Genomic DNA, 17,315 nt, shown 5'->3' on the forward strand with positions numbered 1-17,315 from the left:
AGCCCAGACTGATTGCTGGCACTACTTTCAATACCAATGCAACCAATTAACATCTACACAAAATTTTTGGTCGCAACAGAAATTAAAAGTTCAGGCTTTATTCTGGTGGGGGGTCTATAGAGCTAACTATTAGGTTTCTATTACTAACTATTAGCTGGACTATTAGGTTTCAACAACTTAGGAATGAGCAAGGGCTGCATTGAGTATACTGAGTTTGGTAACTCTCTATTTTCCTTCCTAACAGAGATATCTAGAACATTTTTTTTAAAATACACTCAAACAAATTTACTACACACAAACAATATAAAAATGTCACACAATTGTATTAATGTTATACTATAATCCTTAAAAACATTGTATTTAGCGTAAACTGTGTAATAACATCAAATATAGCTTTAATAATGACCTAAGACAATTAAAAGAAGATCATCAAAGTCGGACGAGAGGTAGCCGAGATACAGCGGTTTTTAAATATAGCTTGGCGCCATCTTGAATTCGCCGCCATATTGGCCAGTCGCGGACCTCAGACCTCCACCACCGCTTTTTGTGTTCTCCAACATGCGTCCGAAAAGGTGAAACCACCCGCAATACTTAACCATCACACTGCACACGGGACACGTTAAGGAACCTTACTATTACGTATTATAAGGAAACCAAACGCGCCTCTATTTCAAAGTGAGCAATGAACCAAAACCATTTGGTATTATGGCCATATATGAAAAAATATATATATAACTAGGCCATATATGAAAAGAGGAACAAATGAATCATCTCCGAGTCCGTGTGTAACCAGTGCGTTATACTAAAATATTACTAATTTTCCACACAAAATTCGTAGCGTTATGCGGTGCAACGTCACAGAATGAACGTTCAACAGCATTTTTTAAGAGTCCAATACACAGTGACAAGTATTTGTTAAATGGTGCTGAATTGGGTAGAATTGTACCAACTTTTTCACAAAAAGGGCTGGAAATGCCAGCGATGAATGACAAAAGGGGCTGAATCTGGTACAATTGTACCAAGTGCGGCAACACTGATACCAGGACTACAGACTTCAAAATCCTAGAATTAATTTCCCGTTTCCCTGCGCCACCTACCTTCGTAACTGCACAACGGTTATTATTTTTTTTTTATTAAGTGCGTTTGTTAGTATTACAATTAAAAAAATAAGCAGTATTGAATTCAGGCGTATATGCATTTCCCCGCACGAACAATATATTGTAGCAAGTACTTGCATTGTCGTCTACATCAATTCACTATAGATATACCACTTTGACTTGACACCTAGTCTTCCTTTCCAAGCGCTGCTATCGGCTGAAGGAATTCCACTCCATTTCGCTAAGGCTTTCTCGCTAAGCAACAGCTGAACCCTTATTGGCTCAACGCGTAGGTGTGTCGAGGGTGTGAGCTTTAGTTCACATTTTTGCCACGGCTCAAGACATTTTGGCAGCGCTATAGCAAAATGGGATGTCATGATTTTTGAAACGTTTTCTAGGTATTTCAATTCCCTAGCTCTTCAATTCGAAACTACGAAAATCTTTGAATTCAACTTTGTACACAATATACATTTATTTATTACTGTACAATACAACAGGTTATCATTCAAAGTATAGTCCCTTGTGTTGGATTGTCTGCAGTCACTTTGCTACCAGTTCTCGATTCCAAGTAGATGCCATTTCTTTTCCTGAGAGTAGAGAAAGTCGGACACTGCTGTTTTCACCTCCTGCTAATTGTTGAATTATTGTGATTTCAGGAAGTGTAACCTAAATAGGGCCATGGACCGAAATACGTAGGGACAACATCAGGACTATATGTGGGGTGTGGCATCAGTTTGATATTAATTTAGTGATTTTTTTTTTTTTTTTTGTTATGCTGTTCGAGGTGAGTGTGGTTTTGCGCTATCCTGTTGCAGCAGAGCACGCATTACGTTCAGCTTTGCTGAATATTTTGCCGTGTTGCAGCCAGCATACATCCACTCCCAACTGTTTGGAATAAAGGTCGGCATTGATGGTACGACTGGTTGGAACGAACTTGAAATGAATTACCCTCTTGTAGTTCCACCACACTTTTTGTTCGAAACTACCTGTTTAACAACGATTCTGGAAATTGGTCCTTGCTTAATCACTATTTTTTGCATATCCGGTTTCAGAAAAGGCCACTTTTCGTCGCATGTCACAATCTGTTTCAGAAAACTCACATCACGCAAATTTTACAGTAGTTGTTGACATATATCCGCTCTTCTTTAGTCTTAGCTAGAGTAGCACAATGTATCAACTCCTGGTAGTTTTCCCAAGCTTGTAAAGAGCGACGCGCTACAGTGGACTGAGACATACCAAGTTGTGGGGTTGATGGATTTCTGCCGGTGTTAGTAGATGGATTTTCTTCAATGACGTATCGACAACTGCCGTATGTTAGTCGATGGACTTTCTTCAATGGCGTGTCGACAATAGCCGTGTGTTAGTCGATGAATTGTCGTGTGTTAGTTGATAGATTGTCGTGTGTTAGTTCATAGATTGTCGTGTGTTAGTTCATAGATTGTCGTGTGTTAGTTCATAGATTGTCGTGTGTTAGTCGATGGATTTTCTTCAATGGCGTGTCGCATGAGCTCACAATCTATTACCCTGGGTGACTGGATCTTGGCTGATCTTCGACATTCTTACAACCTACAACAAAATTTCTGAAACCACTGAGTTGTACTGTGGTTCACTCCACCTCAACCCTTTCGCAAGACATATTTTGGGCTGCTACCGCGGCATTATGCCAGAATTTGAACTCGTTCAGTAACAGTTCACGTATCAGATGCTGTTGATCGTCACTGGCACTAAAAACTGACTAGTTATATTGAAGTGGCGGTCCCCGTGTTGAACAGTCCGTTTGTCACACTACCTTTTGGACCAATTTCATCTTGTGCTTACGGTCGATCGCGGTGTACACATGCGCCTACTGTTTGAGTTGTGGGAGTACTGCAAAACTCTCCCTGCATTTATTACTGATCATTGGAATGGGTGTACAACTATTATTATTATTATTATTATTATTATATAATTCTTAAGTAAGCAGTTTTCTTACTTAATAATCCAAGAACAATAAAGAATATGATAAATTTGGATAGCCAGTTGTCTAATATTTACAAAATACTACTAAATTAATAGAGGCTATGGATTTCCCCCCATAGTTCCACCCTACAGTTCAATTTTGAAGAAAGAAAGCTGCCCCGAACTATGACCAGTTATCGTTTGCACCTACCATACTAATTATTATATACAGTTTAATTTCCTTACTTGTAACAATAACATGGATTTTTTTTTTTCCGATATGGCTTCCCTAATAAGTCGCCACTGGTTTCTGCTAATGAAAGAACATATAACATTTTCTTCTGTCGCACTGACTGAATTTTTGCTCATTCTATGCACTATCGACATGATGTATTACTTTCTTAAATGGCCACAGACAGATGTCTCAATCATATAACGTGGGCTGAGTGCTAGAATGCACACTTCTTGTACGAGGGATCCCTAATTCAATCCAGGGGCGTCATTTAGGGGGGCAGGGAGGGGCCCCTTCCTGGGTGAGATTTATATATATTTTATCAATATAATAGTAGTTAATCAGTGAAAAACGCAAAAAATTACTTATATCAAGGGATCTTGCCCCCCCCCAAAAAAAAAATTCTGAAATGACGCCCCTGATTCAATCCTCTACCAAATGAGTTTGTGGTGGACAACATTTTGTCCCTGCGTTTTCTCTTAGTTCTCCTGTGTCCTTACACATTCTTATTCTAACATCTTTCACTTTCATTAACCATCCGCTTCCTTTAGTCTGAAGGACATAACTGGAAAACAGAACTACAATTTTCATTTCAATTCCGCACTGCAGGTTCTAACGGGAATGCATTCAAATTCACTTACCACCTAAGCATGGTGGTCAAATGTAATCTCTTTATAAACAAACCCTGAGTAAAAGAAAACAGGATAATGCAATGGGCTTGGAATAAGATTCTATCTGTAGTTAACGGTTCCTAGATATGACCACATCAGTGCTCCTTAAAAACGAACTTTCACTATTTGCATTGCAAAAGGTCACTGACCTATAGGGGCTTCCAAGCATTTTAATATATCGACCTCAATACAACATTTAAGTAATGCTTCACGTATAATAAGTTACTGGTATTAGGAAATATAAAGCATAAAATTACTTGCAATTTGCGGAAGATAACGTACACCCATGTCCAAAATTATTGCCGCATGTCTATAAATGTGTTGTAGGAATATAATTTGATAACGAATTCGACCGGTGTTTCTTATAACGTTAGTATATGTATCATCGGCAAAGACACGTATGTGGCAAATTTCATGTCGAAAGAGCAGAAAATAAGAATAATAAAACGAAAATAAAATTTCCTTGTCCATTTAGCAACATTTTGTTTTACTCATTCTAATTTTCGCATTGATAACTCTTCCTATGAAATTTACAACAAATATACATTTCCTGATTATACACATAGTATCAGTATTAAAAGTACCCTGCAAAATCTATATTCTTACAAGAAGACAATTATAGATATGCGACAATAATTTTGGACATGAGTGTACATTATGAAAATGTGATATGAAAATATAATAATTGCTAGTAAGTGAATAAAGAAAGTAAATTTCCACTTTAGATTCTTTCAGGACATCTTACAAATAGTTTGTGTATAAAGAGGATGTGTATTAAATCTTCCAGTCTAACGTACCTTATGCCCTTTAGGGTCAGTGAGACTATGATTAAGTCACGTGAATGAAATGTGGGAAGAAATGGGAGTACCTCAAGAAAACCTACGAACACGATGTCTACCACACAATTGCTTGGTCGGGGATCGAACCATGGACCCCACGCACCCAAGGGCACCGATTTCTCTGTAAATTTGGGGGGGGGGGCATTCAGATGCAGAAGGTATACATATGAACATTTTAAGACAAATTGCACTCAAATTATGCCAAATATTGTATATTCACAAATACAAAAGGGGCCCACATAAGCTTGGGGGCGCGGGCCCCTTCGGCCACCCAGGATTGGCGCCCTTGCATGCACCCCTCTACCACTGAGTCACCGTGCCCCTAAAGAGGATGTGTATCACTAGTAGCAAAAGACAGTAAAATCTGTTAATTGTATTTTGCTGCTGTATATATAGTTCTTGAATAATTTCCTCAAAAAAATAATTATCTATTATTATTATTATTATTATTATCCAGAAAGTACACATGAAAACTTTTTCCTTAATTATGTTATCTTCTTCAGGTCCATGTGATCTAACAACAGACAAGTCTTAGTAACTTAATATAAATAAAAATCTAAGACTTAACGACAATTTTACACTATTATTTATCGTCGTGCTGCTAGTATTAATTCCAGTATCAGTTTCATTTGAATAAGTAACATGGTCCTCATACAGCATTAGTGAACTTCTACATTCATCCAGAGCATTTTGTTCAGGTTTTTAACATACAGGCAGGGCTGTAGTCGAGGGTACACACCGTATACCCTGTGGGTGCTTAATCATAGTCATGAGAATGTACTTTCTTCAAAGTGTATAGTTTCGTTTATATTTATTTCATCGGGTCATGACTCCAATGATAGTGACTATATCACCATTTTTCTTTTATATTCTTAGCAGATGTTTAAATATATGAGTCATAAAAAAAAATCCGGCTCGATTTTTTCTGTTCCTTCTCCATACCTACATCCATTTATGTTATTAATTCTGTGATTTAGGTAAAGAGTGTCATCAAGAAAATAGCGTGAAATACTTTTAGACTATAAAACAGTAATGTATTCTTTATATTGAATTAATTAATACATACGACTTACATTTGTTCATTAAAAGAGGCCTTCAATGTATCTTATAACAATGATAGATGATCACAAATCAGCGTATACCCTCTCAAAAATTTTACGACTACAGCACTGCATACAGGGATTGGTACTGGTCCCATCCGTGGACATTTTTTTTTTTTTTTCGTTAAACGTTGATAATACATATTTTGAAGAACTCAACCTTTACTGTTAGTTACGTATAAAAACTAGGTTTACTTACAAACTTGCTTAGAGGACTATTTTTTTTTTGTTTATTTGAAATTTTAATGATCAGATGAATGTATTTAAATGTCTCTTGCTTTGTGACAATTAAATATTGTAATATTTAGTAATAAAATTTCATTTAACTAACATTAGTGGGGAAGAAAGGTAACAAGAATTTTAGGAATGATCCGAAAAAATGAATCAAAAGATTGCAATCTTGGCCAATAATTAGATGCTGGGTCAGGATCTACAAAATTTTTGAACGGCCTGTAAATCTAGTTTCCGTATATTTTACGCAATAAGCACTCATACTGAGTTAAGTGGTAGTTTTGGTTTAGTTACACTATATGTAGTTCTCCACATATAAGGCCTAAAAGAAAATTTCTGCCTGAAATATATTGGATCTTTCATCCCTTACCCCCCCCAAAAAAAGAGAAAAATACTACCTTGCAACCATTTTTTTTTTTTTTTTTTTTTTTGGTACCAAAGTCTATAGTCTAGATATATGATCACTAAAAATTAATTTTAAACTGAACATCCAAAAGCCATAAATGACTATCACAATTTAACCTTCAATTTGATGGTTGTTCAATGAGTGGAAGAGTTAAGTAGAAATAAATTTCACAACATTCATAATTTCAATGCTGGAAAATGTCCGATTTCTCAATTTGCCAGGAGTATTTTGTACCGCCAGAGGAAGCACACATTAAAAAACTGACTCAAGCTCTTTGATTTTACCAAAGATAATTAGCAATTTTATTCTTTTGGTCGGCAGTAGCAAACTTTCATAATTTCAGGAAGTTTATATTCTCCGCAAACTGCAATCTCGTAATATATGCCGGGAAACTAATTTCTCCACCGCATACCTTCCTCAGATTGCATCTCGATATCTTTTCTGCTATGTTCTGACACATTTTAAACAAAATGACATACCTTGTTATAGATCATATAAGAAGACAATAAATCAATGTTAATACAGGCGGGGAACGAGAAAAAATTAAATGAACTCTTTAAGTCCCATTGTTATGCCGACTAGGCTAAAGGAGACGGTCATGAAAATGAAGAAAGTGGGAGGAAACGGGAGATCCCGAGAGAACCCACGCATACGGTGCTTGTCCACCATAAAGCTCACTTGGCATCGAACCAAAGACTCCATGCACCAGAGGTGAACGCTCTACCACTGAGCCACTGCGGCCCCGGGGAACGTTAAAGAGTTCAGTTGATTTTGAGTTTAACGTCCCTTTCAGCAGCGAGACTATAGAAGACGGGACCTATTGATTAATGTGGAATCCGAACTACATGAGCTCCTGCCAGAAATCGAAGCCGGGTCTCCCACGTCAAAGGTGCGTATGCTAACCGCTTAGCCACGAAGGAGCTCAGGGATAACGAGAAAGAATTTAATTGAAATGAAATGAAATCTTTAAGTTTTACGTCCCACGGTTATGCCGGTTAGGCTAAAGGAGACTGTGATGAGAGATGAGTGAAATGAAGAAAGTGGAAGGAAACGGGAGGACCCCGAGAAAACTCACGAGCACGGTGTTTGTCTACCACGAAGTCCACACGGCGCGAGCTGGGCGAACCACGGACCCCAAGCACCGGAGGTGAACGCTCTACCACTGAGCCACCGTCCCCCCACAGAGAGAAAGAATTGAGACCTACATCGATGAAATATATACAAATAACAAATGAAAACTTAAAATTTGGTCTTATTTCTTGAGAATTTCTTAATTGGGTGGGGAAAGATTTGTGTGTGTGTGTGTGTGTGTGTGTGAACAAATTTTGAGTTTGGAACCCCAAAAGTTAGTTATGTGCTAACCTGTAAATAATGTTTCAGCAACCCCCACCAAATTCTATGATTTAACGGAGCACCAAATATCTAAGCTTATACATATAAACTGCACTTCCAGTACGAAAAAAAAAATCATCCCACAAGAAAGAGCGATTCACCTGATCCTTGTTTACGTAAGCCTCATCACATTACCTGTTGCTAATCGAACCAACAAAACATGATTTGAAGATTGCAAAACCTGCTTCATCATGATGATTGGCCACTTACCTCAAAGAGCACTCCATCTCCTGCGACCACAACAATTGCTTTCCACTGATAGATGTCCTTCATGCGTACAAAGTCCCTCGCGTAATTAGCGTTCTTGGTGACATGAAGGTCGAATGGAAGTTCCGCCTCAGCCAGTACGGGAACCACTCGTTGCTGGAAGACTTCACGGGCCTTCCCAGACCCACTCTTCGGACTCAACAGGATCAGCAGTTTCTTCTCCTCGCCAATTGTCTCCACAATCGATTGCTCTGAAAATAAACAATATTTCATCAAAGGTAGTACCAATAACGAAAATAAATAATACAAGAATTTTAGGAATGATAAAAAAAAATGCATCAAAAGACTGCGATCTTAGTCAATAATTACTTTTTGGATCAGCGGCCACAAAATTTTTGAATGGCCCCTAAGAAGAGCTTTCGTATTTTCTACGGGATAAGCACATCATACTAAGTTAAGTGATAGTTTGGGTTTGGCAACAATATATGTAGTTCTCCAGATATAAGGCGTACAAGAGAATTTGATTGAAATATATTGGATCTTTTGGTTAAAAAATAATCTTATACCGTGAAAACATAAAATATGCATGAAAAATAATGTATAACAGACAGTGCTTAGTGCTCTTCCCATAACATATTCCTTAAAAGATTCCAAACACCGTAATAGAACTATTACAAAAATTAAACGAAACCTTCAATTGAACGCCCCACGGTTCAGTCTTTAGGCTAAAAAGGACTGGTTGGTTGTCTGGCTGGACTTTGCGTTATTTTCGCCGAGACTCTACGAGGCGTAGACCTACAGTTTACGACGGAACCCACGCTACTATACTTCAAGGTTCTCCCACCAGAAACTGGGGTGAACCCCATGCATCTTTAATGCACACGCTAACCACTAAACCATCGGGGAGGGTTGAAAGTGATTGTTGATTAACGAAAGAACGGGTGGAATGGAAATGGTAGAGGAAACTGAAGAGTTCCGAGATGATGTCCATCCACAGAACAATGTTGCCCATCACAAACTCTCGTAGCCTACAATCGAATCAAAGGCACTGGCGTCCCTAGCATGTAAAATTGGGGGGAGGGGCATCAAAGAAATTGATTTAAATGCTAGTACCTAGCCCAACCTGTTTATTATTTTCGATTTCATTTGTTACCTTTCTGCTTATCTTTACGGACCCCCTGAGGTATATCAAGAACTGTTATAATCGTTTCACAGCCTGAATATTATTTTCCAAATTATTATTATCATCACTATTATTATTTATAGGTTATTCTGTCTTTAGTAAATAAGTTAAATTAGAATAAAATATTGAATATTTTGTATTTCAAAATATTCGAGGGGGACGCGTCCCACTCGTCCCCCCGCCAGACGCCCAAGATCAAAGGCTTCTGGCATGAGAGGTGAGCACTCTACCACTGAGTTCCAAGAGAAGCATCAGTGCGTTTAGTTTTTGTATTTTCAGTTCTTCTGCAACACCGAGGTGATGAAGGACGGCGGGGATCCGAACCACAATTATGCACCAAGGCTAAACAAGATTGTGATAACTGAAATGAAGAAAGTGGGAAGAGACCGAACAACGTCGAGAATTACCAAACGCCACGCACACAGTGTTTATACACCTCAAAGCTCACTTGGCGGGAGTTGGGATCAAACCAGGGGCCTCATGCGCTGAGCGCTCTACCATTGAAGTCAGGCATGCAATATTCGGCTGAGTCATAAAATTCCCAGTTAAAAAAATCTCATGGAACATTCTTAAATTGTACTATCAGATTTGAAGTGTCAGGGTGGACCACAGCCCAAAGTCACCGTCCCTACGTAGTACCTCTTTTGTAACTTCGCAAATTTTATGTCCTCTATCATATTCGATTTTGGATATGGATCTGTCTCTTGTGTATTTCTTACTTCGTACAATCAGTACGTACCTTCCCAACACCTCCTTTCAAGACCTTACATTGACAACAAACCATGCACCAGTTTTTTTTTTTTTTTTTTTTTTTAATGCAACATTCGATAAATACTACACGTATGTTCCGATTAAATATATCCCCTTCTTAACATGAGAATGAATTGCAATGATATCGATGCGAACGCGACAGGAGATGCATCATTGCACGTACAACGCCGCATTTCCGTAATGTTTTTACGCGGGTTCAGAACTCAACAGCTGTTAGGTAGCTCGTAATAATCACGATAACCACGAATGAATAACGTGAGGAAAGTTCGCAAAGTAGCCAGCGATCAGTACCGTGCCGTGGCGAGGGGAGGGGGAGAGCAGCGCGACTTCCCCGGGCGCCGAAGTAAGGGGGCGCAAAATTCGAGAGGAAAAAGAAAAAAGGAAACAAAAAGAGGAAAAATTATTGTACGAGGACGCCGTCGTATACTCTCGCCCCGCGCGCTATTTTTTCACGGCACGGCACTGCCAGCGATCTCATACCACATCGCTTCTTTCTGTCAGATTTTGTAGTTTCGCCTCTATATCAGTAAATGCACTATAATTCTCATTTCTAAGCAATCCATTGATGCCAACTTGGAAAGTTATAAAAATGCCATGTCGAGAGTCAGGAAGTCCCATTTTGGTTTTGAATTTCCCATGTTATAGTAGTTACAATACAATAATATGAAAATGAAAGTATTCGGACTTCCACGCACGCATAAAATTTGTGAATAACTATTTCTTTAATCGGAAACAAGTATACTTTGTTGTTGGAATTGCAGTGTCATCACACCTTTGTCTCGTCACCTCATACAAAGACTAATGATGCTAGAAAAACTGCGTTCTCCATACCTTTTCCGTGGAACATTTTGAAAGTTATCATCTCTCCTTTGATATTTTTTCCATTTCTTTGTTCATTATTTTGAGTTGAGTTTGAGTTTAACGTCCCGTTCAGCAGCGAGGCTATATGAGACGTGGACCTACTGATTAACGTGGAATCCGAACCACATGAGCTCCCGCCGGGAATTTAACCTTGTTCATTATTTTGTTTTCTTCTATCTTTAAATAGTAGAGTACAACTTTGTTATTACATGCCTCACAAACCATTTCTTCAGTAATATGAAATGTTGTATAGAAAAAAAATGATTAAAATTTGACAATTTACATTGATTTTAAGTCTATTTACCACACATTATTTGTATTTTTTGTCGCTAGAGAAAATTGTTGGTGTGGATTTTATATTTATGAAAAATCTCATAAATTTGCAATTTAACGATATTTCCGAAAACTTGTCAAAAATCACACGAATGGGACTATGTAGATTTCTATATTCGAAAATCAAATTGCCCTAAAATGGATGGAAATTAGTCAAAAAGAAAGATGAATATTCAAGTCGATGAAAAGTCCGTGGAAAAAAAAAATTAGGGGGTCCATATATCTCAAAAACTATAATAAGGAGATAACTAATTGAAAGGTATTGCAAATACATAATGAAGAGCTTTTAACACGTAAGGTAAATATAGATAGAAGAACATCGTCGAAAGTCAAGTTATTTGACTAAAATCAACAATAATGATGAAGTATATGCATCTTATTCAAATTGCCCAGGGTGCCCCGGGTGGAGGGAGGTCATGTGCTTGAAATATATCACATCTTGATTTGGAATTTCGTGACTACTTAGCATGCAACGTGACTTTTGACCTGATCATGTGACACAGTCTGATGCCTATGGCAAACGAGATAGAACGAGATAGTTTCAGATATTATGCAATTGTTAGATACCATGTTCTAGTTTTCATTGCCATATATATATAAACTTACGCGCTATATCTTTCATAATAATAATAAAACAGGTCGTAGGTGTTCGCATACAAAAGGAGTCGTCTAGAGCCACCAAGTTTATACACAAATTTTCACCGGATCTAATTGTATACGAAACCTTAAAAAAATTACTCGATTTGGGGAAGAAACTGGCGAAGGGTAAACGTATGCACTTTTCTATTTATTTCTAAGAACGCCTGGCCTGTACTGAGCCAGCATTACATATTTCTTATACGGGCTTACATAACAGCGTAGGATACATACTCGGAAAATGGAATGGTTGTGGAAACATTCGTTTATGGATATCCTCTTCCTCTTTTTAACCAGGTTCTGAATTGAAACTCGACAATGAGAAGTGCTTACAGATGGTTAAAAACCCATAGTTCACAATCTACAAAATTTGAGATAATTTATTGGTATTCAAGATAGACGTGATAATTTTAAACAGATTCTTTATAACGAAATTTATTTACAACTCTGACACACGAAGAAAAAACAAACAAACAAACAAAAAAAGGCTTTGGTATACAAAATTGGAACCCTATACTTTTGTGTTCTATACAATTTGCATGTGTGAACCTCTTCTAAGTATTTCATTACTATCTGTTAGATCAGACAAATGAACACGACAACTGCTGTGAAACATGACACGATAAATATTAGAGCGAGTCACGCGACAACAAACTTGGAAACGATTTTCTTCGATTCTTCTTACATCCTATATGTATTCTTTTTCTTTCTTGTCATCAAAGAACCTGTCGAATGTTTGCATTCATTCGATATTCCACACAGCTAAAGAAACACGTAAAACGATTTCACGCAACACAGGATGAACAACCATAAAACCTCTGATAGATCGACTATACATACAGATTAACATTATTGAAGCAGATTCGCGTTTACTTGACTGCAGCGAAAGAAATAGCATTGCTCACATTCACGCAGGCATGTAATAGACGGTATACGACAGACGTATAGCCACATAATATCCTTATAGTGTAGCGTATACTCCAAATCACTTATAACTGAGGGTAGAGAAGTGGGTATACGCGATATTCTTGAAAAATGGTCGAGCGTATGCTATCAAGAATTCTAGAATCAAAAATCCTAGAATAAAATGAAAACCTCTTACAGATATCAATCAATAACCAGGGATATTAAAGAGTATTCAACTTGTCAGTAGCGGATTGACGTTTTTCTCATTTTCCGTCCATATCTCGAGCTGAAAATACAGTATTTTCGATCCTCTTTCACTACAAACGAATGAAATAAGAAATCGAAACTATTTTTTTTAACGTTTAGAAAGTAATTATAAAAATAAACTAGCGTTCCCACGGTTGCGTGCAAACTTTCAAACCTAAACAACGGCCATTTCTGCATTTTAGTTGTCTTTGGAATACAAATCGAAGCAAATAAGTCTTCGTTAAATCGTTTTTCAATATCAAATGCTAGCTGCAGGTGACTGATGGAAACAAAATCTCTAATGTTAGAAAACTAATCATTCCCTGAATACTTCAGAAGTCTCGTTTGTATTCAGTTCTTACAAATTTTAAATTCCATTAAATTAATACAGAAAGCTCTGAAAAGCAAACAACAAACACGAGGCACGCCCAAAAAGTAAGTTCCCCCTACGGCAGTAAACACAAATAATACAGTGACCATCAAGCATTTATTGCTACAGGTACACCACAGGTGACACTACTTTCAAACACATTCACCACCGAAATTAAGACAACTGTTATACCGTGGGGATCAAGCTTATGCATTTTTGTACTATAACCGTTAATCATCTGGAACTGGAAACAGTGTAAGACAGCTGTCTGAAGTTGTTCATCACTATCAAAATGCTTACTAGTCAATTTCTTATAGTGTAAGATAACTTTAAAATTGGGGCAATACAGCGGGAGCAACCGATCTTCAGCAGTCGCGCCACTGGAACATGTTTGACCACCCACCGTGTAGCCCGCATCGTGCTCCAAGAGATTTTTATGTCTTCCTACAACTCAAGAAATTTCTCCCGAGAACATTTTGACAGTGATGAACAATGGCAAATGTCTGTCATACACTAGTTCCACTCCCAGGCGGTTGTTATAGTATCAGATTACATAAGCTGATCCCACGGTATGACAAGTGTCTTAATTTCAGTGGTGAATATGTTGGAAAGCAGTGCCACCTGTGCTCCATCTGTGGCACTACATGTTTCAAGGTCACCATTTTCTTTTTGTTTACCATCCTAGGGAAACGCTTCCTGGACGCGCCTCGTATTTATTAGCGTTAGAGATAAGACATATCAAGTTAAGAAAACTGTATAATAACAAATCTTAGGAAAATAGATATCTAAATATTGATACTTTATTTTATCAGAGAGAAACTCGATTTCTTTAAGAAGGTTCTCGTTGATAAAGTAACAAAAAATATTTTAAAGCATTCCTTCGCTGTATTTTTGCTTGCTCATTCTCTAGAGGAAAAAAAAAAATATTTTTTGCTTTCCCTGTAGGGGAAAAACATATTTTCGTGTCTGTCCATCACTGCTCTGTGCTTCGTCAATATCAGACTTATGATTTACAAAATCCTGCTTTTAACTTAGTTTAAATCGTTAAAAGGAGGTCACGTATAGTCAGTAAACGTCAGACTCTCACACTTGAGGGGGACTGACAATTGTCGCGCGAATTGTCAACACCGCTCAAAGCCAGTTGGACGCCGCGTGAAGCCAACTCAAGGCCATGCCGCTTATCATTTGAAATCTGTTATAAAAGAGAAGTATATAATTTTAAAAAGTAAACGAAATTTTGATAGGAATTGGACCGGGTGGAATCCTCGGTGTGTGCGCACCCTGTATAACAACAATTCACTAGTCCCCCCCCCCTTCCCGCACTCCACATATTAAACACACTGGTATAGAACAGAAACCCTTCATCGATACAGTACTTGAAACTCATTTTTAAATATTCCTCGTTATGCAGTCTGAATTAATTTCCTTCCAGCATTAAGAACAGAGACATCTAGTGATACCATTAAATGTTACACTAAATTGTAGAAATCAGTATGTCGCTCACGCATTTAATGCGCTGAACGAAAATTAATAAGAATATTTAGCACTATTTTATCAAGTTATTTAATCGTTTAAAAATTATGAATTTCTAACAAAAAAAAAAAAAATATTGTGACACCAAGCAGTGGCGTAACTAATGATTTGAGAACTCTCCCGCACGTAGTGCGGAGTAGGGCCCCTTCTCTACGTCTCACTTCACGATTTGGGGCTCCCTGATAGCTTGAGGACCCCCGCAATGCGGGCTCTGCGGGACCCTTATTTACGCCCCTGACACCAAGGCGGAAATCTCTGCTCTAAACTATCAACCCTAAATTAATCTAGCACGGTGGCTCAGTGATCGAGTGCTTACCTCTGGTGCATGGGGTCCCTGGTTCGTTCCCCGGCCAAGCAAGTTTGTGGTGGACATCGTGTCCGTAGTTTTTACGGGATAAGTGTGGGACGTTAAACTAAAATATTTCTTTTTTTCTAAGTTAATCTATTAGTCACTCACATAGTCATTCTTCCCTTGCACAGGTTCTTCCTTTTTTATAATGAAATCGAATAAAAGTAAACAGTTTTTTAATCCTCGTTAGGTCGTCATTGAATTGTCGACTGTGCTATATTTTGTTCTTGCGTTGGTAATTCCGATGTGTATATTGCTATATTCTTTACTGCAGGAATGGTGAACCATTTTTACGTTCAATAAAAGTATGTAATTCACGCAGTTCTTTATTTCAGATCAGGCCACTTATAGCATCTAAACTGCAATTTTGAAAGATCGTTGAATACACTGCAGCAACGAGGCTCTCCACTCCATTGTCTCGCGCTCGTCCAGTGCTTACGAAAAAACTCCCCAACCAAAATAGGCACTCCTATCTTGGTCAGATAATAACGGAAATAGCATTTTCAACATCGAACCAGAAGAAACCTCGATTAGTTCCTTTTCTTCGACACAAGTAAGTTCATATTCTGAGAGTAAAATGGCAGTTTTTATTATTTTTTCTTCTTCAAAACAAATCGGAAAATACAGGCATAGTTGAGGCGCCAATGAGCTGAAAATCGATCATACTTTCAGCAACATCAACAGGGGTTCATTGAATCAATGAAATAACTCGGAATCATATCTTCCTTTTTCTAAACTGCTTCACCACAAACTTAATTTTCTGATTGTTGCCTGTATCTTATCTTGTACAGAAAACACTGTGACAGATGTACTTTAAAGATAATTAAGAGTTTTCAAGACGCTAAAATTCCCACCAAATAAGTAAAAGACAAAAGCGATATTAAATCGTTTAAATTCTATGTTAGCTCAAATTAGAGTTGCTACCTTACTTCGTTACGAAGTTCAAACAATCATGTCAAAAACTTACCCTGAGACAGTTGGCGAATTTCTGAGTACAGTAAGTGTTTCTGACAACTTCCCATTTTATTAGAAAGAACAGAAAATAACAGGCTGTGAAGAGGACGGTAATAAAATTGACATCTTGCAGGAAATATGACGTGCAGCAACTCTAGTTTATTAATCCGAATGAGTATGTTGAACCAGTTACTACTTGCGAATTAATAGCTTATGTTCTAGATGATGTATTTTGTTTATATTAGGGATGGGCAAAACCGGTTTTTATAAAAACCGAAAAACCGACATTTCGGTTTTCTCCAAAAGCGGTTCGGTTTTTCACCGAAACTGGTTGCAGTGAAAACTTTTCGAAAAAACATAAAACTATTTGTGGAAATGGATTCGATTTCCGGAAAACAACGAAACACCATTCTGGTCAGAAATAGAACAAATTTTGAAAAAAAAAACGGAATCGGTTTTTAAGAAAACCGAAACCGGATCATGTGAAAAACCGAACCGGTTTTGGAGAAAACCGATAACCGGTTTCGGAGAAAACCGAACCGATTTTGAAAACCGAAACCGGTTTTCCTAAAAACCGGTTTTTGTGCCCACCACTAGTTTATATATATGCTAGCAGAATACCCGTTCTTCGCACGGGGAGGTTACGTTTCATTTTGGACATAAAGAGCACCAAAACTGTCACCAATCAACTTAGGGAGCCGCAAACCTATGAATTCGACATTAATATCGGTCAGTTTCAATTGTTTTTACATGTTAAAATCCTCCCCCCTCTTAAGAGTATTAATGGAGGCTGAATTTGGATTTAAACAGCATCGGAAGTGTTACTGTTCATCTCACCGACCCCAAAAATTATGGATTCGACACTAATATCGGTCCTTTTCGACCTTTTTATGTATATATCCCTCTATCTCCCCTACGTTGTATTGTTAAAGTGAAATGATAAAATCACCCCAGGTTCGAACCTCATCTATGTTGAAAATTTGATCGAGATTGGTAGAATAGTTGAATAGTTAAAAGATTTCAGTCTTCGTAATTTTATCTTTTTGCATTCTTCTCAATT

General features: G+C 37.7%; 1 protein-coding gene across 1 annotated transcript in view; it reads right to left on the reverse strand.

The window, feature by feature from the left end:
- LOC145682384 (sphingosine kinase 1-like) overlaps positions 1-17,315 on the reverse strand; it is a 256,589-nt gene that overhangs the window by 72,936 nt on the left and 166,338 nt on the right. The window contains exon 2 of the mRNA XM_081753978.1: positions 8,117-8,364. Coding sequence (XP_081610104.1) covers positions 8,117-8,364 — 248 coding nt within the window. The remainder of the gene's footprint in view (positions 1-8,116; positions 8,365-17,315) is intronic.

This window comes from Thermobia domestica, chromosome 3 (assembly GCF_964235325.1).
Source record: "Thermobia domestica chromosome 3, izTheDome1.hap1.1, whole genome shotgun sequence".
In the NCBI taxonomy this organism is placed as follows: Eukaryota; Metazoa; Arthropoda; class Insecta; order Zygentoma; family Lepismatidae; genus Thermobia; species Thermobia domestica.